The sequence below is a fragment of the Lissotriton vulgaris genome, chromosome 6, assembly GCF_964263255.1.
Source record: "Lissotriton vulgaris chromosome 6, aLisVul1.2, whole genome shotgun sequence".
Taxonomy (NCBI): domain Eukaryota; kingdom Metazoa; phylum Chordata; class Amphibia; order Caudata; family Salamandridae; genus Lissotriton; species Lissotriton vulgaris.
The window spans coordinates 71,934,452-71,961,357 of record NC_141694.1 but is presented as its reverse complement, the minus strand read 5'-3'; the positions used below and the strand labels follow the sequence as shown (position 1 = coordinate 71,961,357).

The window sequence follows — 26,906 nt, the reverse complement described above, 5'->3', positions numbered from 1 at the left end:
CCCTGACACAAAGCACAAGATCCTGCAAGGGCATTGGTCGTTAAAGGAAATCATCAAGAAGGCCGAAATTGGAATGCAAATCAAAGCAAGAGACGGATTGAAGGACGTGCACCTGAAAACAAACCATCAAGATACCTGGGAAGATAGAACTCAGAAAACAAACAGAACTGAAAGGAGAGAGAGGGAAGGCAGACCAGCAAAAAGACAACGGGAAAGATACAGTGACAAAGAAAGTGACAAGGATTACTCAGAGTCAGATTCCTCAAGGCAACGGGAAAGATACAGTGACAAAGAAAGTGACAAGGATTACTCACAGTCAGATTCCTCAGTGTCTGACTTCTCAAAGTCAACCAAGGATTACTCTGAGTCAGGTGACTCAGGGTCAACCATCCAAAAGACAATTCCAAGAAGTTATTCACCCCCCAGGAGTTTCTCAAGGAGTCATTCAAAGTATGGCACTCAGTACTCTGATGAGGAAAGAGTATCAAGTGGGACAGATCACACTCCTGGACAAGAGGGCATCCAGCACAACAAGTGGGAGAGAAAGACAAACCATAGAAGAAGGGGTCGCACTGGTCAACACCGGAAGTCGGCGCAGGAACATCAGTCGCCCAGCAGTGAAGACGAGTCCAAGGAAACATCTGGCAGGAGAACACATCACCCCCAAATCAGAGGTGTTAGAGCATCAAACAAGCGAGAGGGAGAAACAGGTCGCACAAGACGGACTGATACTCCACAGCAACAAACCAGAAAAGATCCATGCATCCATGGCTCCCGCGACAACGAAGAAACGGAGAGGAAATCGTTAACTTCAGTCGAGAAGGACAAAGAGGCAAAAGCCTGGGATCAAGCACAAGAAACAAACACAGGATCATCAAACAACCTCCCAAATGAGACAGCATTGAAGATGTTCCAACAAAGGCACACGGAGAAGCATCTCAAAGACAATTCAAAGGGGAAAAGCAATTTGTCATGGACTACGGAATTCAAAAATCCATTACCAAAGACAGTTTCAAAGAAACGTTTGAGAAGGAATGGGGAGAAGGATCTCTCTGATGCGGAGTGCACATCTATCCGATCCTGGAAGTCGACAAAAGACTTCTCTGACCCAGAAAGCACGTCTATGGCCAGGAACTCCTCTAGTTCAGAGAGCGCGTCTGTCCGATCCTGGAAGTCGACAAGAGACTTATCTGACCCAGAGAGCACGTCTGTTCGATCCCGTGAGTTGACAGAGTCATGGTCCCGACAACAGCCATGGCGTCAACCACCCGAACGCACCATGGAACCAAAGGACATCCTTCCCATCAAGAGCAACATGTCACACACTAAGGCCTCTGAATACTCAGTCACGCTACAAGACAACCTGTCATGTCAATCACAAGTACGTCCAGACATAGATCAGACACCGTCACCCCTGAAGGGGTCCGCGAGACTGACTCAAAGGACCTACAAAAGGAAAACAGAGACAGTGGACCTTAGTCACCGGACGGGAAGGGACCAGCCAGCCACCCCGCAAGGAAAGCCGGACATGTCAGTAGAGAGAGATCATCAGATGAGAGAGAGAGACATGCCTATGCACAGATAGCCCACGAGTTTGCCAGACAACCCGAGGCCGTGAATGAGTTATCGGACCAAACCAACACAGTCTCGTCAGATAACACCGTACTGTCTGGTATACATGACCCTGAATTGGAGGACAGTGTTGCCCTCGACCGGACAAGACAAGAGGAAGTAAAAGTAGATGCAGGTGCCCAGAAGAGGACCAGAACATTATCCACTCATGAAAGGGAACGAGCATCAGAACCAACAGGTACACCACAGGAAGGGAACATGATGACTGTGGAGTGTGGGAGTAAACAGTTCACACGCAACGTGGTTAACAATGCCCTGATTAAGGCAACGGAAAGATTGACCGAAACCAAGCCCACCACTGATTCGACACTACTGAGGCTTGAAGAACAGGCTGTCCGCCGACCCGTGTGGTGGATCGAAGAATTGCGAACACTGAAGACATTAAGCTCATTTTGTTAAGAAGGGGGGAGATGTAATATAGTTGACAGTCTAGTAGCTGGGGTGGGCGGAGATAGGTGGGCTGAGGGGAAGAGGAGGAGTCAGGACAGGATGAGGACAGTTAGAGTAGGGACAGGGACAAGGATGGATGTATGTAATAAAGCTCCCTTATACCCCTAAGATAATTGTCTGTCATTATTGTGAGGACATGACAAACAGTACAAAGTCGCATATAATCTTTTCAGCAAGTCTAATCCCAACAAGTTTTCACCACAACCTGTTGTAAGAATGAGGGGTGCTTTGAATTCACAAGGTCCAACAGAAAGAGGCATAGGACTAGAAATCGGGTTCCTAACCGGGGCGCCAGAAAATGTTATGTTATGTTATGTTAATTGATTTTTTGAGCGCACAGCTGCCCCAGCGAAGGGGAGTCCCGGCGCTATATCTGAGAAGGTAACATAACTAACAAAAATAGACAAAGTAGGGAAATTTTAATAAGGCAGGGGGAAAATATACGTTTTAACAGCTTTCCTGAAAGCAAAGAGATCTTCTAAAGATCGAATATGCACAGGGAGCGCGTTCCTGAGCTTGGAGGCCAAGACAGTGAAGGATCGGCCGCCTAGTCTGCATTTTTGGAAGCGTGGAACAAGTGCTAGATTTTGACCTGCAGAGCGAAGGCTACGTGGAGGAGTATACAGGGTCAGGAGGTGCTGGAGGATGGTAGGGGTGTCGGTTTTAAGAATTTTAAACGCGAAACACAGAGTCTTAAACTCTATGCGTCTGATTACAGGCAGCCAGTGCAGTTTAGAGATTGTACTGCGGGCTGAACAGAAGCGTGGCAGGCCTACCAGGGCCCTGGCAGCCGCGTTCTGCACCCGTTGGAGTCGCAGGACCTCCGCCTGATTGGCACCCAAAAACAGTGAACTCGCGTAGTCAAGCCTTGATAATACGCTAGCTTGAATCACCATCTGGCGAGTGGAGGCATCAAAAAATTTGAGGATAGGCCTCAAACCACGAAGAATGCCGAAGCATGTAGATGCCACCTTCTTAGTATGACACGAGAAGGTTAGTTTGGAGTCCAGCCACACGCCAAGATTTTTAAGTTCGGAGACCGGTTATGGGGGGGGGTCCCAGCTCGTTAGGCCACCAGCTCGCACCCCACAGATCAGGATGTTTCCCTAATACCATCACCTCGGTTTTGAGGGCGTTGAGCTGTAAACAGTTGGTAGTAAGCCAGCCAGCAACAGTCCTCAAACCATCCACAAAGTTTGATGCCAATTGGTCAGAGTCCCCGTTGAGAACCACCGCCAACTGGGTATCATCGGCGTATGATACCATTGTGAGACCCCAACTCTTCGCAACCGCCGCCATAGGTTGGACGTATAAGTTGAAGAGAGTGGGGCTCAACGCCTATCCCTGCGGAACTCCTTGAGTGATGGCATGAGGCTTAGATCTGAACGGTGGCACTACTACCTGGAATGATAGTTCCGAAAGGAACGATTGAAACCAATCCAACGCCTTGCCAGATATGCCAGCCAATCCAAGCCTGCGGATAAGAATGGTGTGGGATACAGTGTCAAAGGCGGCACTAAGGTCTAATAAGACCAGTGCCGCCGTTTGACCTGCATCTAGTACAGAGCGGAGATGTTCAACCATATATAGGAGTGCCGTCTCTGTACTGTGTCCAGGTCTAAAACCATTCTGTGTAGGATCCAGTAGGTGTGCAGAGGTCAGATGTTTCGTTAAGATGTTATTCACATGAGCCTCTGTGATCTTTGTCACCCATGGAAGGAGGGAGATAGGTCGATAGCTCTCCGGCTTCACTGGATCCAGTCCCGGCTTCTTTATAATGGGCATGACACAGGCAGCCTTCCAGCTAGGTGGAACTAACCCGGTGGTAAGGGATTGATCTACCAGTTGTCGAATCGGTGGGAGGCAGATGGACGCCGAGTCCAAAAACTGGGCCGGTCTCAAAGGGTCATCCGGCGAGCCAGACTTGACCTTGGCCGCTAGGAGATTAAACTCCTGTTCCGATGGTATGGGAAGCGAGGCCAAGCACTGTGAGGTACGCAATGTGAAAATCGTACTGTCAGGGTCAGCTTTGGGAAAGGAGCGATAGATGGTGTTTACTTTTTCCACAAAAAAGCTGGCTAACAACTCACAGTGAGCGAGGGAGCAAATCTCCGTAATAGGAAGTCTGTTCGCTGTGAGCTCCTTCAAGACTTTAAAAACAAGTTTGGACGGATTGGAACTCGCCTGGAACTCTCTAGCATAGTAGTCAGCTCGAGCCCGGCAGACAGCTCTATGATATATCTTTACCTTAGCCAGGTAGCATACCTTTAGATCTCTGTCATAGTTCTTCCTCCATGCTCTTTCGGCTTGACGGCAGGTGGCTTTAGTCCGCCTAAGTGCCTCCGAGTACCAGGGGTTAGGCTGAGAAGATCGATTTCTGCTCCAGCTGGCCGGGATTAGTGCATCGAGCGCTTGAACAATCCAAGCGCAAAAGATGTTGTACCCAGTTGCAACGTCATCCTTAAGAACCAGAGGAGTAGTGGCCAAGAGACGGTGGAAATCTTCCAATTTGAGCTTTTTCCAGGGTCGCCTGAAAGATGTTTTATCGGGCTTCCCGGTAGAACGTGTTACCATTGTGAACCTACTGAAACATTCATTTCGCCAGACAAAGGTGCGCCAGGGAGTTTTGAGTGCATAATAGAACTCTTTGTAGCAACAGTATCCAACAGAAAAGGCTCTGACACGCCTGATGTAATCACCTCAACATAGGGCCCACTCTGATCTACTGGAACTGAAACAACTCCCTCTCTTTGTCCATGGCTGTCCTAGCAATCATTACCTTCCACATACCCATCTTCTGCATAATAGTCATCAGCATAGTATTGAGCCGTCCTAGTAAACTCGTTATTCTGCTGGTCGAAACTATTCATGGAATTCTGAAGCGGGAAGGAACATGCGTTCTGGGGGAAATTTCCACGTCCCCTACCTCTAGGAGCTTGTTGAACGCCTCGACCTCTCGCACCAGAAGCACCATTCGTACGCTGTAACAAAACCGGACAACTACTCTTGAAATGACCCTCTTCTTTACAATACGCACACTGATTGGGACCATACGGTAAACGTTGCTGAGAAGACTCGTTACTTTGAGAGTTCCTTGAATATTGCTGAGGTTACTGGTAGTCGCGCTGACTATTATTACAGGGTGGATAAGCTTGCTGTAGAAGGACTTTAATCTTCAATTCCTTAGTCTTGTTGTCCGCTTTCTCTAACTCATCTTTACGCCTATTCTCATAGAAAGAAAACTTGTCCCAATTAACACGCAATTCGGGCATCAGAGTCTTTATATACGTAATAATCCTACCGGGAAGTTCTGCTACTAAGGGCTCAGGTTTAGCACCACCAACTTGTCTAGCATCAGCAGAGGCAATATTTACCCATGTGTCGCCTAACTCTTGATCATGATCCGCATGACGAATCTTTCCCCATAAAGGCTGTGGAACAACATTTCCAAACAACATGTCTACATCGGCTAAATTCATGATGCAGGAGCCTGCAGTCTGTGATAATTCTTTGTAATATCCAGCAGGATTTTTATGGGGGTCAGGCAATGTTTGCTTAAGAGCCAAAACTTCAGCCGCTTCCATGGGACATGTACCCACACATGCTGAAAATGTGGCAGAATAGCTGGAACAGCATTTGCGTCCCCTTCCCTCCAAACTGGGGGGACCTCTCTCATGGGATACTGTCTTGCCTTTTTCTTAACCTCAGAGTCAAACAACGACTGGGACACACTCTCACTCCTAAACGACAATAATGTTGCAACTGCTTTCTCAACATCAGAACCCACAATTGTGCCCTTCGCAAACTCGAACCGCACACGATACAACTCAGACATATTGCGTTCCGAATTATCTTCCTCCAATTCCTCACAAAGGAAAACACACATTTTCTCAAAAACGTATCTCTGTTTTGATGCTTCCCACTGATGGAAGACATCCATAATAGAATCCAGCTCATATCGCACCAGGTCTGTAACCCATTTATGCGCCAACCGATCCAATATATCTTTCTCTCTAGAGTCAGGCAATTGACAACGTGACTGTCTACTCTCTGTAGCAGGGGACATTCTCAGTTGTCCCAACCAAGGAGAAAAGAAACCAGAAACGGCAGCAGTCATTCGCTGTCTGGCAGAAGGAGAAGACGAAAGAATAAGGGAAGACGGAGAAGAATCCAGAGTCAGAGCAGGAGGAGCATTAGGCACAGACGTAGAAGTAGCAGGCAAAGGCATAGTTGGCGGCCCCTGAGAGGGCTGCGCCAAAGGAACAGCAACCAACGGAAGAGGAGCTGGTTGTGGAGGAATCACAGGAGGCACGATAATCGGGGGTTGTACAGCCACAACTGGTGGCGGTGGTGCTGTAGCATTCTGTGCATAAGGGGGTGGTGAACTCAGGAGATGTGACATTAACGGATCTTTCTCAAGATTGTCCCTTGCTTCCTGTGCTTTAGTTGGCAAGGCTGGGTAGCATCTATCTACCGCTAACTTCTTTACTCGTTTCATCTGTTCACTTTCTTGCTCTTCTTCATTATCCCTGAATGCAACAGCAGCTTGCACCATTGACATACCTCGTTTATTTTTCTTCGCTAATTTCATTTCTTTCTGTTTAGCTTCTTTGCGCCATAGGCGAAAAGAGTCAAACATCGCCGGCCGGGCTTTCTTCTTAAAAAGTTTAACCTCTAGATTATCCAGGATTTCTGTGTCAAAGCTACCATATTGTGGCCATTTTAAAACACCATCCTTTCTGGTGTATCGAATCCATACTTCGTTATATGTGATAGGGCCTACGCCATGCTTCACATAGAGCTCATATGTTGGAGTTCCAATCGGAGGAACCGGACACGAGTCCTCCAATCGGGAGTCCCTACTACAACTAAGACAAAACAAATTCCCAAGTCTGCTAAGACCAGGCATCTTCGCACATTAGTCTAGCTTCAGACTTCAAAGGATTATCGAATACGATAGTCTCGTGAATGCACGAGTCCTTCGGCTTTGGCACTTGCAAGTTCCAAACAAAGCGATCCCGAAGGGATACCAAACTAAGAACCAAACTAAGGACTGGGAGACGCTCCACTTATACTTAACCCCTTCCATGCTCATGACGAGCTCAGCTCGTCATGCAGTACAGTGCTCCTGTGCTCATGACGAGCTGAGATCATCATGACCACACCAGTTTTAGTTGCTGTCCAGCACAGGAGGGGAAACTTGCAAGCAGCGATGTGGTTAACTGAAGTGTCGATGACCTCACCAGAAGACTCGTCTATCGTTTCTCTCTACCAATCGTCAAGGGTCCAAAACAGGGCGATAGTCAGGGCAGCAGTCCTTCGTAGCCGTCGGACGCGGGGAACCTCGCAGCAAAGACCTTCGGACCACGTCGACATGCAGGGGTCGCTGAAGTGGTTGGCCGTCCTCCGGAATTTTCACACGAAGCTCCTCACGAACCTCTGGCTTGGACCGGTACCGCTGATACCGCCCCACTTGGGCGCCAACTGAGGTACTGGGTTTTTATGGACCCGGCGGTGCCAGGGAGAACACCCAAAGACCTCGAGTCCTTCCTGTTTCAGACTACAGAAACACAGAGTCTTCTAGGTGAAGTCAAAGATCGTATTTATTGGCTGTTACCAGTAACAGGTATCCTAGAAGTACAACAGCATGTATGTTCTCAGGAGACTGCTCGTTTTTACAGAACCAGCCTTCTCTTTTTATACAAAATATTAAGCTTCAGGCAAGAATTCCTTGTTATACAGTTGGTCATACAAATATTTCTGCTACAAAGAAAAAGCAGAGTAATGATGACAAGCCCACATTTCAGTTTGTCCAGTTCATGATAGATTACCCGGCAAGGCCCAGAACTTCCATCAGATATCGACGGACCCCTAATAAAATCGGGCACCTCCTCCTTGTAAAACAGGTCATAAAGAAGAAACAGGGACAGGTGTGTGTGAGATTAGACATAGCTTGTGTGCGATGAACGGTTTATGACATGTTGTGCCTTGATACTAATCTCATTCGGCCACCGGGAGAGGAACTGCCCAAACAGGTTTGGCTTGAGGCAGTGGAGTCAGCTCACCCAGGTCTCAGAGGAGTCAGCAAAGGTGTACGTGTCCTTTCAGATCGAATTCAGCCTTTGTCATTTGGCTATGTAAGGGCAATCACAAAATTGATGCCGCTCACAGAATGGAACCCGAGGGTTCAAGACGAAAACTACGACTTCAGGGTGATTTCGTCACTCGATCATGACGCAAATGCTTAGGCATAGTATCTCAATCATTACAGGTCTGCCAATACCAAAATTGTCATGATACGATGATATTTTTGACACAAGTGTAGAGCTTCGGTACCACACAATAGCAGGGTCCAGAATTTTCAGTACCACAGAAGAAAAAAAAAAGAAATCATGGGGGAGGGATGGTCGGTGTCTAGAGAACAGTTCACAGAGATAACGTAAAGTGGCCATAGACAGAGTCTAGGCTTTCTGGTGTCATCAAATCTAGCTGCATTACTCTGAATGCCACAAGACGGGAGGCCTGGCACGGTGAGCTGTTGTGACCTTGCAAAGGCACAGGCATGTCTGGAGAAGCTAGAGAAGTTAGCTGTGAACTAGACACATTGTCTGACATCACTGCAAACACAACATTGGCTGACATTCATGAGTGTTTTTACTTTCACCAGCCCACCAACTTGGTGAGGTGGTACATTACATTTGTTCCCTACTTTCACAATTTCCAACAAAATGAGCTTACAGTATAGCAGGATTGAAAGTAATACAGTTAACCAAATAAACAAAAATTAATATTGATACATATTTACCCCACTGTCGGCCTCAGCTCTGGGGTCAGCAGCGCCCGGCTTACACCAGGAAGTCCACCAGGTGGGACGATATCGCCAGGTTACCTCTCAGGCGATACTGGGAGTAGTTACTGTGTCATGACCTTTCCTGGGAACAAAGTCTATCTTCTCTGCTCTCTGGCGGGTGCTGCTGGTTTGGGCAAGGTGTTGTCAGCAACTCACTACTATGTTAGGAGCAGTCTAGTGAGACAATTCATAGAGGTAAAGGGGAATACGGTGCAGGGTCAAAGTCATGGGCATCTCTGCCTGGTTTAGAAGAATGTTCACTGGAATCAGTGCCCTAGTTTTGAACTTTCTTGAAGAATGAAATATATTGTATGACTTCTTCATCTCCTTTATGAGCAGTGACCATTGTGCCTTTGCAGTGTACTACCACCCACGTATGTTGTTTGAAGGGCAGACGGAATTTGCTGCCTGGATGTATACTGAGTCACCCGGTTGGATCTCCTATTGATGGGCATTCTGTCATGCACTGGAGTGTTCAATCGTGATCTTTCTTCCGTTGAGAACCTCACATCACACATCATCAATGGGTTCAGGAATCAAGGTGGGGGGATGGGGATGGTATCAGCGACTATGCACCCCATACAGGCATGTCCAGGAGCTTGACCTGTTGTTGTGTGTGGGGGGGGGGGTTAGTCTGTACTCATGCAGGAATCCATAAATGGCTTTCTCCACCGGTTGGTGATCAGTGTGGGCTATAAGGACAATCTTGTTGAGGGTCTGCATAAACCTCTCCACTTCTCTGTTGGCTTGGGGCCATCGAGGTGTCATTTTGTGTTGGTGCATTCCCCATGACTTTAGGTCATCAGCAAATTCTTGGCCATGAAACGGAGGGCCATTATCAGTCTTCACAACCTTAATTATCCTGTGAGTATCAATGACTTTTTCCACTTTTGCAATGGCTTCTGACCCCATCTGAGATCCTGCTATCTCCACTTCCGGGTATATGGTATAGTCATCAATGATCAGTAAAGCATGTCGTCCATCACGTAGATGGCCAAAATCAAGACTGTCAAATGCCAGTGGGAGTAAGAGTGGGCGAGACCTTTCGGCAACATATCTCACATAGACTTCCTTTGCTTCTACTTCTTCTGCTTCCTGAGAGGTGGCAGCACAGGGATGGCATGAAAGATAGTCAGTGGGGTTTGAAGAGCCTGGTCGATTTTCAACTTGATAATCGTGTTCTTGGAGTTGTGACAGCCATTTCTTGATACAGAGCTGCAGTTTAGACGAGGACCGATGAAAACAGGTATGAGTGGTTTATGACCATGGAGACATCAAATGGGCGACCATACACAGAGATATGGAAATGTCAACAAGCCCAGTGTATTGCAATGGCCTCTTGCTCTATTTGTGAATAACGTTGCTCGGTCTCTGTCAGGGATCGACTGCCATAAGCTACTGGGGTCCACCTGTCATCTGATTGCTGCATTAGTACTGCCCGAGGCCATGAGGGTTTGCATCCACCGTACATTGGTAGCTTTCTTAGGATCAAAATTGGATAGAGCGGTGTCCACTGACAGCACTTCTTTGGTTTGTCGAAAGACCATCTCTAGTTTAGGACCCCTCTGCCATAGTATTATCGGCTTGGTGAGCTCTCTGAGGGGTCAAGTGAGGACTGTGAAGTCAGGGATGAACCTACCACAGAAATTCAACATGCCAAGAAAACTTCTCACTTTAGTGATATTGCGGGCGCCTGGGATTCTTGCACGCCACACACTTTTCCAGGATCTGGGGCAACTCCATTCTCTGAAAACGTATATCAAAAGAAAATGATTTTCTTCTTTAGAAATTCACATTTTTCCTTATGTAAGGTGAGTCCTGCGTCTTTGATCAGTTGTAGCACTTCTCTGAGATTGATTGGGTATTCTAACAGGGACTTACGTGGATGAGGATCTCATCACTAACACTGACGGCGGGGAGGACGCCGAACACCTCTCTTATGGAGTTTTCAAAGATTTTCGCTGAAATAGAGATTCCAAAGTTGAGGTGGTGATGCCTGTGTAGACCCATGTGCATTAAAAACATTGTGAAATACCTGGAGTCAGGATGGAGTGGTAGTTGATATCCTGAACAGGGATCCACCTTCAAGAAACATTCAGCACCACTAGGTTTGACCAGTATGTCGTTTACCATAGGAGTGAGGTGTCGTTCCCGCTGCATAGCAACACTGTGTAGTCCCACATCCACACATATGCAGACCTGCCATAGTTGTTTTGGCTCCCTGGCCACCATAATCGGGGACACCCACGGACTGGGTCCAGTGACCTTCTCAATGATGCCAGTCCTTTCCAGCTTCTTCTGCTCTTCTAAAACTTTCGGTCTCAGGTGGAAGGCTATGCAGCAGTGACGTAGGGCCACTGGTTGGATAACTGAGTCTATATGTACCTTGACTTGTCTGTTCTTTAGGCATCCGTTCCCTCTGAAGACAGTGTTGAATTCTTCTTGAATGGTCAATAGTTCTTCCTGAACTTCAAAAGCAAAGAAGATCAATCCCAGTGCCTCTGCGGTCGCTCAATTGACAAGCATGCTGTGGCCCTCTTCTGCCACATGCACTGTTGTGTCTCCCTTGATTCCTAGATGGGATACTGTGGACTTAAAACAGCCAAGGAGGGGGATTGGTGACTTCTGCCCATATGCAAGACTTTGATTTTTGTTTTGTCTAGTGGGGGTTGGTGGGCCATGGTGTGATATGTGGTCATTGACATGACTTCAATCGATGCTCCTGTGACAATGGTGGTGGTGATTGGCTGGTCTTGAGTTGACACCACGGGAGGCGGCGATAGGTAGAAGGTGGAGTACCTTCTGCAAAGAGGTAGTGGACTGAGCATTCTTCTTTATCATCATCCATGTCTTGTTTGCTATCAGGCTCATTTAATACCAAGTGGACCATTTGTTTTGAGGTCTTGGATGTTTCCCACACGCTGAGCATCGTTTGCCTTTGGTGGGTCAGTCAGTCATCTTGTATGGGGACCCTCTGAAGTATCTGCATTCCTCTTTCCTGTCTTGGGAACGTCTTGGAGGGTTCGGTGCTGGGCAAGTCCAGGTCACATTACTTGTTCTGTTTTGATGGGTCAGTGTAGTGCTGCTTCAATGTATGAAGCTCTCATCTTTCTTAATTCCTTGGACCACACTAATGTCAAATTTACTCGCAGAGATTTCCCTGAATCTTGCAGATTTGTTCCTTGTAGCTTTGTGGAGTAGCACCCTTATATTATCTGGGCGCAAATCTCTTCCTGTCCATCCTGGAACCCACACATTCTTGGAATTCCTTCAAATTGCTGTGGAAGGTGTCTATAGAATCCTCTGCTTCCTGGCAGGCTTACCTGAATACGAGGCATTCATATTCTTTATTCGCCATTGGCTTGAAATAAGCATTGAGTGCATTCAGCAGAGTGGTGTAAGTTTTTGCTGTTGCTTCCACCAGCGTTTTATATATTCTGTGAATGTCCTTTGCTCCTATTGATATCCACCTCTCGTTAGATATGCCAGCCTCCTAAAAGTAGAATTGTATGAGTTCTGTCCAGTCTTTCAATTTCGACTCTACAGTCGATGACCATCCATCAACCACAAAAGACACCATTGTCGGAATCGAGGCCATGGTGGGCGAGAAGTGATGGATCACCCCCCTTGGGCACCTCGCTGGAAGAACATTTTCCCTGAGGGTGTAGGGACAGCCTTGGGAGCCGATAACGTGGTGTGTCAACCCTTTGCAGAGAGAAGCTAGGTCAAAGACTAGCTGAGAGCTGCCCGCCAGGACCAGGTAAAGTTTGAACCTGATTTCTGCAGCTAGATATTGATTGTAGTGAATGTCTGTTAGATAAGTGCACTTTATGTGCGGTTGTCTTTGTTTTGTTTTTTTGAATGCAGGAGGCAAGATTTCAATTCTGTTCACCAAACAGATAACTCTGCCATGGTACTCTTCTGGGGTATGTTTGGGCCAAGCACAGTCACCTCACTTGACTAAGCAGAATGGGCCAAAAGAGCAAAGAAGACCTTGTGGAGCTGCATAGGACAATGGGAGCATGTGGGACAGTCAAGTTCCAACCGCGCCTCTGCCACATGGTCAGGGCGGCAGGTGTGACACAGCCGATGAGGCAGTGACAGGTAGAGAGGCTGAAGCGACACCACGCGTCCTCGCAGCACTGCGAGACACGAGTCAATGAGTTGCAAACTCATGGGGCCCGATTCAAAGAACTAACTTAAGACAAAATCCTAAACGTACTACTTTTGGTATTCACAGAAGTTAGGATTTTGTCTTAAGTTTGTCTTAAGAAAACTTAAGACAGACTGAAGACATACTTAAGTTTGGATTTTGTCTTAAGTCTGTCTTAAGACAAACTTAAGACAAAATCCTAACTTCTGTGAATACCAAAAGTAGTAAGTTTAGGATTTTGTCTTAAGTTAGTTCTGTGAATCGGGCCCATGCAGAGCAAACCGCAGGCCTCTAGCAAACATCGCAATTTGACCCTTCTACTGTGGAGACTGGTAGCTGGTACGTGCGGACGTCCGTGATAGCCACGAGCAAAGCAGAGGCGCGTCCTGCAGATTCAAGAACCCTCAGGTGCTCCAGTGTGGTGAGGACAGGCGAACTGGCGTTTGGCGGGGTTCATGACCATTTTTGGGTTGGCCCAGTGCCTGGTTGGGTGTCAGACCTGGTACCAAAGGCCTATAAATAAATTACAAGCCACACAGAGAATATGGTCTCAGGCATTGCTACATGACTGCTGAGCATCCCCGCCTCAGTTTTATTTATTGGAGTCCCAACATCATAAGGGACCCCACCAAAAGCTACAAATTCATGGGGGCTTTTACTTTGGCCACCTCACCAACTTGGTGAGGTGGTACATTTCAATCCCTGCAGGCATCACAACTGGCCGACATGCCTTTGCTTCTACTGGTGCGATACAATTGATGCAGCAGGACTCTACTACTGACTGGTGTGCTTTTGTTCCACGTGCCATTTGTATCCAGTTGGCAACGTGCCTAATTTCTTGCTTTTATTATCTATGAGCTAGGGTGGACTGTAATCTGTTTACTGATGCCAGTGGGGATGATTTGTAGCTGATAGCAGTGGTGCTGGAATAGTTTTTAGAGTAGAGGTGCAGCCATCAATGTTACATCACTGAAGTCATAGGGATTGGTAAGAGTCCAAACTTCAACCAAAGCCTAGAAAATGTATTTAGAAGGAGAGTGATGAGTATAGTGTATGTAACTGGTGGTGCATTTTGGAGAACATGGTTACAAATATATTACTAAAACATAGTGTGGTAGCATAATGTATTTTATAGACAGCACATTTTCTATTCTTATGGCCATCCAATGTTCACATTCAGTTTTACTCATAAAACTATCAAGTGCAAATACAATAATATGTGAAAATCGTGTTTAAGCAAATATTTATCATTTATGTATCACCAAGAAAAATATCTTTAATTATTTTATTCCCCTAAAATCTTTGTTTTCATCACAATTCAGAATGTAAAAAACTATGCCTTCTGTGCTTTTCTAATGAGCAATATATATTGACAAATGTTGTCGATTTATTTACATGTTGCTGTGTGTTAGAATAAAATTGACATTGCACTCCCTGTGCCCCAGTAAGACTGTCCTATTGTTCAGTCTACAAAATACTCTCACTTTGGAGTCAAAGAAAGAAAAGTAAGCACAAATCTCTCTGCTAAAAGAATAAACAGCAATATGTCAGAAAACATAGCCTGACATTTAAACCTCTGTCTTTAAAAATGAACAATAAATATTGTAAGATAAAAACAAAATCTAAACAACTCTTGATAGCATATTCATCTGAACTCCCGCATGGCTATTTTGGGGGTGCTGCAGGACTCATGCATCCCTACATCCAGCTCCTAATTGGAGATAGTTGTGGGGGCAGGAGAGAAATGTGCTAGTGAAGGAGGAGGGTGTGGAGTCTTCAGAGGGTGGGTTAAATGTAAGGAGGAACACAGCGAGGAAGAAGGAATATTCCTCTTGCAACGATTTTACACAGACTACACCCCAGCATGTTCTCTGACCAAACATTCCTCTTCTTTTCAGACTATCTTCCTACAGCACGACCTGGATAGATCTGGCACCATGAGCTCCTACGAGCTGCGGGTGGCCCTGGAGGCAGCTGGTGAGTGAGGTGGGGTACAAGGAGTGGGGTACATGAGATGGCACCGTGGCAGCTTGCACATATAACATCAAATTGCTACTTTGAGGGTGTTTTTGCAATTGTTTTAAAGAAAAAAAGAAAGATGTTACTAAACATCAACGAAAGCGTTTTAGATTTCTCTATGCAAAGTATTATTTAGGTTATTTCTTGAACTGCACATGTATTGATAGCAAAGTGACATTGGTGCACTATGCTCGTTACTCCAATTTAATATATTTTAAAACGGGAAGCAGTTCCACTATAATCGTGTATTACAACATTCTTATTGAAATGCAATGGGTTTTTAAATGTTATATGTATTTTTTCTATATCTATGAATGACACAAGTTAAATGAGTTGAACAAAATGGCATTCACAAGATTGATAAAGGCTGCTGCTACAGCCGAAACGCGTCTGTCCTGTTTGTTGGGTCGAGGGAGGCTCAACGCAATAAAAAAGCCTTATCTCTGCAGCCCTCTTCTGCATGATATATATATATATATATTACCTACTGGCGGTCGCCAGTAGGTATATATAGTTAGGATTTTTTCTCTATGGGATTTTTGAAAATTCTATGTCTAATAACTTTGGCGTTTGTGGACGGAATTGGCTGAAATTTTCAGGAAAATGGAACATTTTGTTTCTGAGCAGCCCCTGAAAATTTGGGGGGGTTTCCTCAAGGGGGGGCGGAGAAAAAAGGGGGGTCCCAAAACGCGTTTTTCCCATTCATTTTTCCATAGGGTGGTTGGCCTCACTTTTAGCTCGAACGGCTGAATGGATTTGCACGAAACTTGGCAAAATTGTAGGGACTGTTAGCCCGATGTGCCTTTGCTAGGTCTCAATATATGTGCTCCAGTGGATTTTGAGAAATTAACGTTCAAAAAAAGATATATATCTGTAACAGCGCTCCGGGCAGCGCTCCGGTTCGCGTACTTGACGCGTAACGGAACTTTGCGAAGCGAAGCTGATTGGCTCTCCGGTGTCTGTCAACATTCTAAACAGTCCGGAGCGGCCGCCATCTTGTCTCTCGGTAGGATCGAGAGACAAGAGGAGGCCGAAACAAAGGGGGAAATGAAGGAAAGGGGGCAAGGTAGACCCCTTCTGACCCCCTAGGATTATTGAGGGGGATATTATAGAGCCACGCGGGGCAAAAAAAAATAAAATGCGATTTTTTTCGCCGTAGAGACGCGTTTTGGTACGCGAACCGGGCAGCTAACCGGGAAGCTAACCGGCAGCGTAACGGGAGTCTGAGGAGTAGCTGATTGGCTGTCAACATTGTAAACAGTCCGGAGCGGCTGCCATCTTGTCTCTCTGTAGGATCGAGAGACAAGAGCTGGTGAAAAACGAAGGGGGAAATGAAGGAAAGGGGGCAAGGTAGACCCCTCCTGACCCCCTAGGATTGATGAGGGGGATATTAAAGAGCCCCGCGGGGCAAAAAAAAAAAAAAAGAAATTGGGATTTTTCGCCGTAGAGGCCCGTCCCGGTATGCGAACCGGGCAGCTAACTGGGCAGCTAACCGGCAGCGTAACGGGAGTCTGAGGAGAAGCTGATTGGCTGTTAACATTGTAAACAGTCCGGAGCGGCCGCCATCTTGTCTCTCGGTGGGATCGAGAGACAAGGTGGAAAAAAAAGGTGTATATGAAGGAAAGGGGTAAGGTAGACCCCTCCTGAACCCCTAGGATTGATGAGGGGGCTATTAAAGTTCCCCGCGGGGCAAAAGAAAAAAAAATTGCGATTTTTCGCGGTAGAGGCGCTTCCCGGTACGTTAACCGGGCAGCTAACCGGCAGCGTAACGGGAGTCCGACATATTGTGTTTTTGGAGCGTTTGTTTGCATACCGGGTAGCGTTCCGGTAAGCGTAACAAGGGGAAAATCAAGAGAAACAGTAAAATAAAATTTAAAGGAGTAGATTTCCCCCAAACTTGGCAAAATTGTAGGGACTGTTTGTTTGATGTGCCTTTGCAAGGCCTCAAGATATGTGCACGTGTGGATTTTGTCTAATTAAGGTTAAAAAAATATATATATATCTGTAAGCATGCTCCGGCGCGCTTACGTTACGGGTTTTGTTTGCGCTGCAGAGACGATACGTCACGGTTATGCGATGCGTCATGAGGCGTCTCACGGGCTACGTTATAAGTCACGTAATAAAGAATATATTTTACAGCTATAGATATTAGCTTTTAAAAAACCAATGAAATTTACTGAAAAAACCATAGGTTATAGACCATATATAGTTAGGAATTTGCATTTACAAAACCTTGAAAATTCACTGAAAAAACCATAGGTTATAGACCATATATAGTTAGGGATTAGCATTTACAAAACCTTATTTTACTCGCACAAAACCATTGAAATTCCATATATAGTTAGTTGCACTAACTATATATCGCGCATCCGCAATCCACTGCTAATGATGTCACATATTACATCATTCATGACATGGTCAGTGACATCACTGATGACATCACTGATGACATCTCAAATGACATCACTGATGACATCACTGATGACATCTCAAATGGCATCACTGATGACATCACTGATGACATCTTATTTGACATTACTGATCACATCACTGATGATATCATTTATGTGATAATACAATGAACATCTTCAGACTCTAATATAACCTTAGATACAATCATTATAAACAGACACTCACAGACTGTCACTTATCCATGGAGTTACTCACACACCTAGTCAGTCATGCAAAAAATCAATCACACCTCCATTTCCTCAACTATACAGTTATACACACCTTACTTATTCAAACATATACTAACACATATTTACTCTCTTATACAATCCCTGATACAAGTTCACAATGATCCATACAGCCACTCTCACATTCACTGGCTCTTATGTTCAGTTATTTATATATGTCAACTCTCACATGGACTGTGTTTTACATATGTACTTACTTTGACATGTAGCACTGAGATATCCATTCACTCACCAATACACTCATGCACACAGTCAACTGTCCATACTGCTGTTTCCACATGCACTTTTGAACCCATACATTTAGTGAATCAACTGCTCACACATCTATGCACAGAGTCAAACACCTCCCAGCCACCCACACACATACTCAGTCTCCCATACAAATACTTGGGCAACCATTCAATAACCCATATAGTTACTCATATAGCTACTGATCAACACATGCAGCAGTTTACAGAACAGACATAATGATGCACAAATTAAGACAGTTTAGTCACTAACCCATGCACTCAGTGAGACACATTTAATCATTCTCTCATACAGTCAGTCATGCACCTACTAAATCCTTCATCCAGACACTTATACATCCACTCATTCTTCAATATGTAAGACATATTTTAACTTTACAGAAACATTCAGTCACTGGGTGTTGTCATCAGTGATGTCATTTGAGATGTCATCAGTGATGTCATCAGTGATGTCACTGACCATGTCATGAATGATGTATTATGTGACATCATTAGCAGTGGATTGCGGGTGCGCGATATATAGTTAGTGCAACTAACTATATATGGAATTTCAATGGTTTTGTGCGAGTAAAATAAGGTTTTGTAAATGCTAATCCCTAACTATATATGGTCTATAACCTATGGTTTTTTCAGTGAATATATATATATATATGTATATATATATATATATGTGTGTGTGTGTGTGCTGAAACTCCAAGTTGCCACCTCCAATCTCATAGAACTGGCGAAGCAGGAGACAGACCACAAACTTCAGGTAACTGGTTTTATTTGCAGATTTTTCTGGTGCAACCAACCATGACGCGTTTCAGGCTATGCAGCCCTTGTTCACATGCAAGGAGTAGCTACATTTGGTGATATTTAAAGTGCAATTTGCTCCGCCTCCTAGCCGCCTCCCACAAGGTCATGTGGCCTACTAACACAGACAACAGACTTAATGCGCCTTAGTTCATAATTAAGCAACATGATTTTGTAAAGCAGTAAATGTAAATGTAAATGTGTTGTATTTGTATAGCGCGAACAGTCACCCGTAAGTATCCCGGCGCTTGTACTCCTACCACAAGGGAACCCCTCCTGGCTTTTCCTTGTGAGGTGTCCACTCCTGGGCATCCCATGGTGAAACCAGGCATCCCTTGTGTATCGGGGGCCGTTGTGGAGACTAAGCAAGCTATTGCCCAGAGTTGCAGCGTGGGGCCCATGCTTAGATTCGGCACTGAGGCGAGAATATCCAGTCAGAGGAATTTAAGCCCGATCCCGCCGAGGCGGGAATCGAACCCTGGTCCCTGGCCAGCACTCTGCATCAAGGTCTGCCACTCTAACCATTGAGCCACACTTCTCCACATATTTGCTATTAGTAAAAGCAATAATATGCACAAACCACAGTATAAATTATTAGAAATTATGGCACATAAAGATACATACTCTGCATAAATGCATTTTTAAAATATAGACACCATTTTCTATAACTCAACATAGAGTTCATACCAACAAATGAATGAAGAATAACCGGATAAATCCGTTTTGTCACCATAAATATGGATGAACGACATTCATAACTGGAATGGTGTCCTTGCTAATAATTTCAACCAGACCTCTGTGCACTTGCACAGAGGATTGGGCAGCTAGGTGTGCAAATGAGCAAAAAAAGTGCTATAGTGTCAACCACCTAAAGCTAAGACAACCTTGTCTAGTGTGCAAAGAGGCTAAATCTAAAGTGCAAATATTCACATCACAAGAGTGATAAAATTCATGATATATATGTTAATGTTTATAAAGAATGCATATAAAAGACGTTACCAGTAATAAGAATATGGGCAAAGCCATATTATATAATGAAAGGTAAGTATAAAACTGCTTTTCTAAAAACAGTAATTCATCATGATTTAACAAGTGAGGAATAAGTGTAGTGATTAAATATACAGTGATAAAATAGAAATGTAGATGGGGAGGGAGGCCACAGATGTGCAATGGCCAAAAGACAGAGACACACTAGGGAAAAGGGGACACTAAAATCCAATAGATAACAGGGAACCTGACTATCTAGTATACATCATAAATAGTACTGGTTTATCCCTTCTTGTATGTCCAAAAAAGTAGATGGGCAACAGGAAACCTGACTACCCACCTAACTCGAATTTCATCATGATGAATTTGGCATCAAATGGCTGCACTAAATGAATCTCATGCTGATATCATGCAAAGCACCAATGACCATGTAAAGCACACATGTGGAGAAGTGTGGCTCAGGGGTTAGAGGCGGCAGACCCGGAAGCTGAGATCGGCCCTGGACCAGGGTTCAATTCCCCGCCTCGGCGGGTCTTGAGCTCAAAAAATTCCACGGACTCGATAATTCTCGCTCCGGTGCCTTCTCAACTCACGGGTTCACACTCTGCGACTCTGGGCAATAGCTTGCTTAATCTCCACAACGGCCCCTCGCGACGGGATGCCTGGCTTTCACCTTGTGGATACCCTGCCAGGGTTATCTCACAGGGGAATACCAGGACGGGTTCCCTAAGCAAGCGCCGGGAAACCCTTTGTGGGTAGCTGTGCGCTATATAAGCTCAAATACATTTACATTTACCTGAAAGAAACAGCCATAAGTAAAACATGTCTCAGAATAGCAACAACAATAAGCTCTACAAGAAGTTGTGTATGTCCTCGGTGTTATTGCGCCCATTGGGCCACTTACTATCAAACTGAAGAATGAAACGTGTTTCTAACCCGACCCGAGCCCGACCTTCAGGTAGCTGTACCGGAAGGTTATAAGGTGCATAGGCAGGACAGACAGGGGAGAAAAAGAGGAGGTGGCCTGGCTATCATCACCCGGGTCATCTTCCCAGTTAGACTCTCCCCGGTACCATCGTCGGCATGCGAGGCGCTGCACTTTGCCATTAAATTGAACGCGTCGCACAATTTTAAGGGAGTGCTTATCTACAGGCCACCAGGACCTCGCTCAGAATTTCTTTCCACTTTTTCCTCCTGGTTGGAACCCTTAGCCATTGAGGATTCCTTTATGGCATTAGGAGACTTAAATTTCCATCTGGACAGGACAGATGAGGCGGACACACTAACGTTACTAGGAGATTGTAACACACTGGGCTTAACCCAGTACATAAAAGCCCCAACACACGAGGCAGGACATACCCTGGACGCTATTTTTTCTAACATCAGTGATCTGGAGGTATCTAAAATCTTGCCGCTCACATGGACAGATCACCATGCTATTTTCTGTCATTTACCGTTCAAACGACCCAAACCGGAAAAACAGGTCCATTATCAAAACAAATTCAGAGTATGGAAGGACATCGATGACGAAACCTTTAAGATGTCCCTGTCCAACACCTGCCCGAATATCCAGTCTGACCCCACCGAAGCAGTGGAGCAGTACCATAACTGGGTAGACAAGGCGGTAGACATGCACGCTCCTTTAAAAACTATATCAAAAAACAGAAAGGTGCCTTCAGCGCCGTGGTATTCAAAAACCCTTAGACTGCAAAAACAGATTTGTAGAAATAAGGAAAGAACCTGGCGTAAAACATATGATAACTTAAGCAAAGCTCAGTATAAAGATGAACTCATCATCTATAAAAAAATGATTCAGGAGGAAAAAAAGGACTACTTCGAGCAGCAAATTGAGCAATCAAAAAATTCGAGTCGACAACTGTTTGAAGTAGTTAAGACTCTGGCAGGGAAGGTGGTAGATCTGAATCCTCCACACACTCAGGAATTCTGCAATAATTTAGCAGATTACTTTTTCTCAAAAGTAAACGATATATATGCAGAATTCTCGGTCATTCCATCAAACACCAGCATTTATCCTAAATCATCAAAAAATAGTATGGACTGTTCGTTTTCCCGATTTAGGGATATGACGGAACAGGAAATAGGAGATATTATGAGACTGGTTAAAACAGGTTCAGCCTTAGATCCTTGCCCCCCTAAAATTTTTATTCCAGTAACTGATGTGGTGAGCAAAGTCATAACCCCCATCTGTAACGCCATGTTCCAATCGGGGATCTTTCCGGATAAGTTAAAAAACACTTTGCTGAAACCCTTACTGAAAAAAACGGGTCTTGATAAAACAATTCTCAAAAACTACAGACCCATTGCTAGCCTACCCTACTTGGCTAAAATTGTGGAAAGAGCAATGAATGTTCAACTAGCCGAATATATTGAGCAAAACAGTCTCCTGGACGAATCGCAGTTTGGATTCCGGAAACTTCATGGGACGGAGACTGCCCTCATTAAGGCCGCCGATGATATCAGAGCCATTAGGGACCAAGGAGGGACAGCTATACTGGTCCTACTGGATCTCTCGGCGGCCTTCGACACGGTCAATCATACCGTTCTGATTGACCGTGTCGAGGAGATGGGCATTTGCTCAAAGGCCAAAGAGCTTCTGGCATCATTCCTGTCCAATAGAACACAGGCAGTAACATTGGGCGCATTTCAATCCCCTCAGCTCGCCCTCCCATGTGGCGTCCCGCAAGGCTCATCCCTAAGTCCGACACTCTTTAACATCTACGTGTCGGACTTAGCAAGGGTGATTAAGAACCACCGGATGAGCCTTACCTCCTACGCCGACGACACCCAACTGGTGATCGCTATTAAGAACAACGGTGAGGAGGTTGCCGCCAGATTCCAAGAAGGCATGCTTGCCATCAAGGAATGGATGTCGGAAAACTGCCTGCGCCTCAACTCGGAGAAAACCGAGGTAGTGATCTTTGGAAATTTATCACCACAGTGGTCCACTCTTTGGTGGCCGACACCCCTCGGAGCCCCTCCAGAACCAGTAAAAAAGGTCAGGAACTTAGGCATTATATTTGACGACAATCTTAATTTTTCCAACCATGCCAACCAGGTTGCGTCGTCTGCTTTCTACAAGCTTAAGATAATTAAAAAAATCCTGCCCTATCTTCCGGAGAGTGCTAGGAAAACAGTGGTGAGCTCCTTAGTACTCTCTTCACTCGACTACTGTAACGGACTGTTTGTAAACGCCCAGGCAAGGGTGGTGGCCAAACTCCAGCTTATACAAAATGCGGCCGCAAGGCTACTAGCTGCCATTCCTAAGTTTCAGTCCACCAGGCATGCGATTAGAAATCTCCACTGGCTAACAGTGAGAAATCGCATCAGATTCAAGACCCTGTGTCTCACCTACAAAGCTCTCAAGGGTCTTGGACCAGCCTTTCTCAAACGAAAACTTCAATACTATTCACCAAAAAGATCCTTACGCTCCGAACATAGTCACCTACTGGTAGTGCCTCGCACCAGGACGGTAACATGGGGCGACAGAAGTTTTACCAATGCTGCAGCCAAAATCTGGAACATGCTCCCAAAGGAAATAAAACTGGCACCATCGTTATTTCAGTTTAGAAAACTGGTAAAAACTTGGTTATTTGATCAATAATCCGCTCAGAAACAATACGTTTGAAGGAAGATACCACCTTATTCTGGGATTTTCAGCAAAATTATAGCGCCAAGACACCCACGGGTATACGCCGCGCTTTATAAATTTTTTAAATAAATAACTGCCTCAGTAGCAACTCTCTGTTCCCTCCTCTGCGTGAGGGAGGTACCGATCCCACCACAAAGTACGTTAGACACTGCAGATCTTGATTGTGTCTTAGAGCAAAATGGCGCGCCACTGGATAGGCGGGATCGTTATGGAGTACTGCTCTGAGGTGTAGGAGAATTCTGATGTGCACCTGGGCTTTGGTACTACCAATGTAATTTAGTCCACAGGTGCACGTCAGATCATAGACTGCAAAATCAGTTTTACAATCATGGTTGCCCTTGATAGGAATCTCAGTCATGCTAAAAGGTGTGCGGTAATGAGTCTTATTCACACCGAATTTGCATGCCCTACAGTGTGTGCATTTGCGAAATCCAGCTTTAGTTTTCAGCCATGTGCCCTTTGATTTCAGCTCAGGACTGCTGATATCTAAGGAAGCCCCCATATTTCTGGCCCGACGAAAGGTCACAAGAGGTTTGCGGGGCAAAGTAGAATTGAGAACATTATCTGTCAGGACTATCGGCCAATTATTACGAATAATCTTTTGAATGGCCTTTTCTTCACTGCAATAAGCAGTGATGAATCTGGGACAAGTGGTGCTTTTCAAGACTGAATCAGCAATTGAGTCAGTTTCACCAGAATCTGAGTCAGTTTTCGGCAAGAGGCTCTCTCTGCTCCTTAACCTTGCTTTAGCCAAAGCTTGGTTAAAGGTGCGATCTGAATAGCCTCGGTCTTTTAGACGAGCCTTGAGTTCAGTGATGCAAATTTCAAAATCAGTGGTGGAGCTGCAAATTCGTTTAATCCTTAGGATTTCTCCATAAGGAATACTGGATATGGTATGCTGTGGGTGGAGACTGGAGGGCATGTAGTGTGGTATTGCCTGATGTGGGTTTACGAAATAGGGTGGATTCTAATCTATTAGCATTGATGTATACCTTGACGTCCAAGAATTCTATTTGGTTGGGACTGATATGAGAAGTAATATATATATATGTTCAGTTCCTGGCGCAATATTCATATCTTGAAACACCAGAGTCGAAGCCCAAATTAAATTTTCAGTGGAGTACAGGTAAACGCGCCAAACTTTTGAAGTGAAACAGACACAGTGTTACACATACCATGTGGTGATAGACATCAAAGACATACTATCCGGGCTACAGTGTTTCAACTCAAACGTGTTATCCAGCAAACCAAGGTAAATAATAACGTTTGCATCAAGCATTATATGGCCCATTACATTTAAACACAAATGCAGATTTCTTGAAATTTAAACGGTAAATGGATGCCACGTTATATAATCACATTGCATAATAGTGTTGCTCAAATGCTAAACAAACCAGCATCGGTGTGCATATATCTTGTGGCAATGATTATGATAAATACCACATACCGATTGTCAAATTAACAAAAAGTGTCCCGCAATATTTATGCATATTGAATATATTTTGAAACCTAGGGATAACGCCCCAGTGGGCATGCACCATCTGGTATATTGTAGAATAGATTTCTCAGTTTTCAATTCAGCCCAAGTGGGCAAAGAGTCCAACACCTGCAACAAGAAACAACAGTATATTTTCAGCCCGTATGTCCTCGACACCAACATATATTATACTGTGCACGTGCATATTAAAATAATCAGATGTTATTTAAAAGTAAGCAGTGATCACAAAAGAGGCGGCTGCAAGTTATTAAGATTCAGACAATGTATGCACTACAAACAGTTCCAGTCATGCAGGTTATAAGATTCAATCTCGAAGGTGGACTGCTAATTCTTCCCCGAGGTTGTGACCAACAGGTTGAATCGTATTATACTTGATTATGTATCTGGACTCCAGCCTTCTTAGATCTAGCCACCGATTGCCACCTCTCTCCTTGTTGTCCACACAATCCAGTACCACAAATTTTAACAAATTTGGGTTTTGATTATGTTCTAAGGCAAAATGTCTAGCCACAGGGTACTGCTGATTAAGATTTGTTATGGCCCTAAGGTGCTCCAGGACTCTAAGTTTTGCTTGTTTGGTGGTGCAACCAATGTAAAATTTGTCACAGGGACATTGTAACGCATATATAGCGTATTCGGTGGTACAGCTAAGATGCTTGGTAATTTTGTGTTCCTCCTGATCTGATGAAATTCTGATTGATTTACAATTTTTGCTAAACCTGCACGCCTTACATCTCTTACAGAGAAAAAATCCTTGTATCGCATTAGGTTTGGGGCTTTCTTTAATAAGTGTAGTGCTTAAGATGTCTCTCAGTGATTTGGCTTTTTTGTATGTAACTGATAGGGTATCACATATTGTTTCCTGCAGGTCTTTGTCCAATCTAAGGACATCCCAGAATTTTTTCAAGCCTCACCTTATCTCCCATGGTTGACAATCATAGTTAGTTATGAAGCGAATAGTGTCGTCTCTCTGGCGCTCTTTTGGGACCAGGAGGTCCCCCTGTCCATCTGGGCAACTCTAGCTACTGCCTGTTTTATAGTTTTCTTGGAGTATCCCCTAGCAGTAAAAATTTTCATCATTAATTGTTTTTCTTGCTCATAACTCTCAACTGTGCTACTGTTCTATTTGGCCCTGATAAGTTTACCCAACGGTATACTGCGTATGAGTGTAGCCTGATGACAGCTATCAGCATTCAGGAGACTATTTCCCGCAGTCTTCTTGCGGTATAGTGAGCTAGTAAGAGCCCCGTTCTTAACTACCAAACTCACATCTAAGAATTCAAGTTGTGTTTGGCTCATTTGACTAGTGAATTTGAGATTGAGACAGTTATTTTTGATAATTGTCTCAAATTCTTTAGCTTGATTAAGTGTGCCATTCCAGACGCAGAAAATGTCGTCTATGTACCTTATCCACAGGACGGCGTGGGTACTATAGTGGGAGATGTTGCTCACCACTAACTCCTCCCACCAGCCCGGGTACAACCCCGTGAAACTGGGGGCAAAGGCAAAGGAAGGAATGATAAATACCTTCCAGAAGCCAGATCCAGAGCTCATCAACGAGTGGATGGAAAACAACAATACATTTTCTAACAACATGTTAAAAATACTGATTGAATACGCAGAGAAAGAGTGTGCTAAATTGCACGAGGAAAGTGAAGTTCTGATAAATAAACTTAAAGAGAAATTTTCTGAAAGTGATTTTTCAATTAAGATGGACAAATTGAATAAACGTTTAGAGAAAATTGAGCATGAAATAAAAGATAAAAAACAAAGAAAATGCCACCGTGACAAGGTCGATTATAAAAAAGGACAGATTCTAACCTTTGCACAGAGATTTGATGCTCTAAGAGACTCGGCCAAGAAAGAACGGAAAACCAAAAAGGTCAAAACGAATACGGTTGTCTA

General features: G+C 44.7%; 1 protein-coding gene across 1 annotated transcript in view; it reads left to right on the top strand.

Moving 5' to 3' along the window:
* LOC147706808 (calpain-1 catalytic subunit-like) overlaps window positions 1–26,906 on the top strand; it is a 601,296-nt gene that overhangs the window by 494,906 nt on the left and 79,484 nt on the right. Inside the window, exon 17 of the mRNA XM_086925586.1 lies at window positions 14,984–15,062. Within this exon, the coding sequence (XP_086781712.1) occupies window positions 14,984–15,062 (79 nt within the window). The remainder of the gene's footprint in view (window positions 1–14,983; window positions 15,063–26,906) is intronic.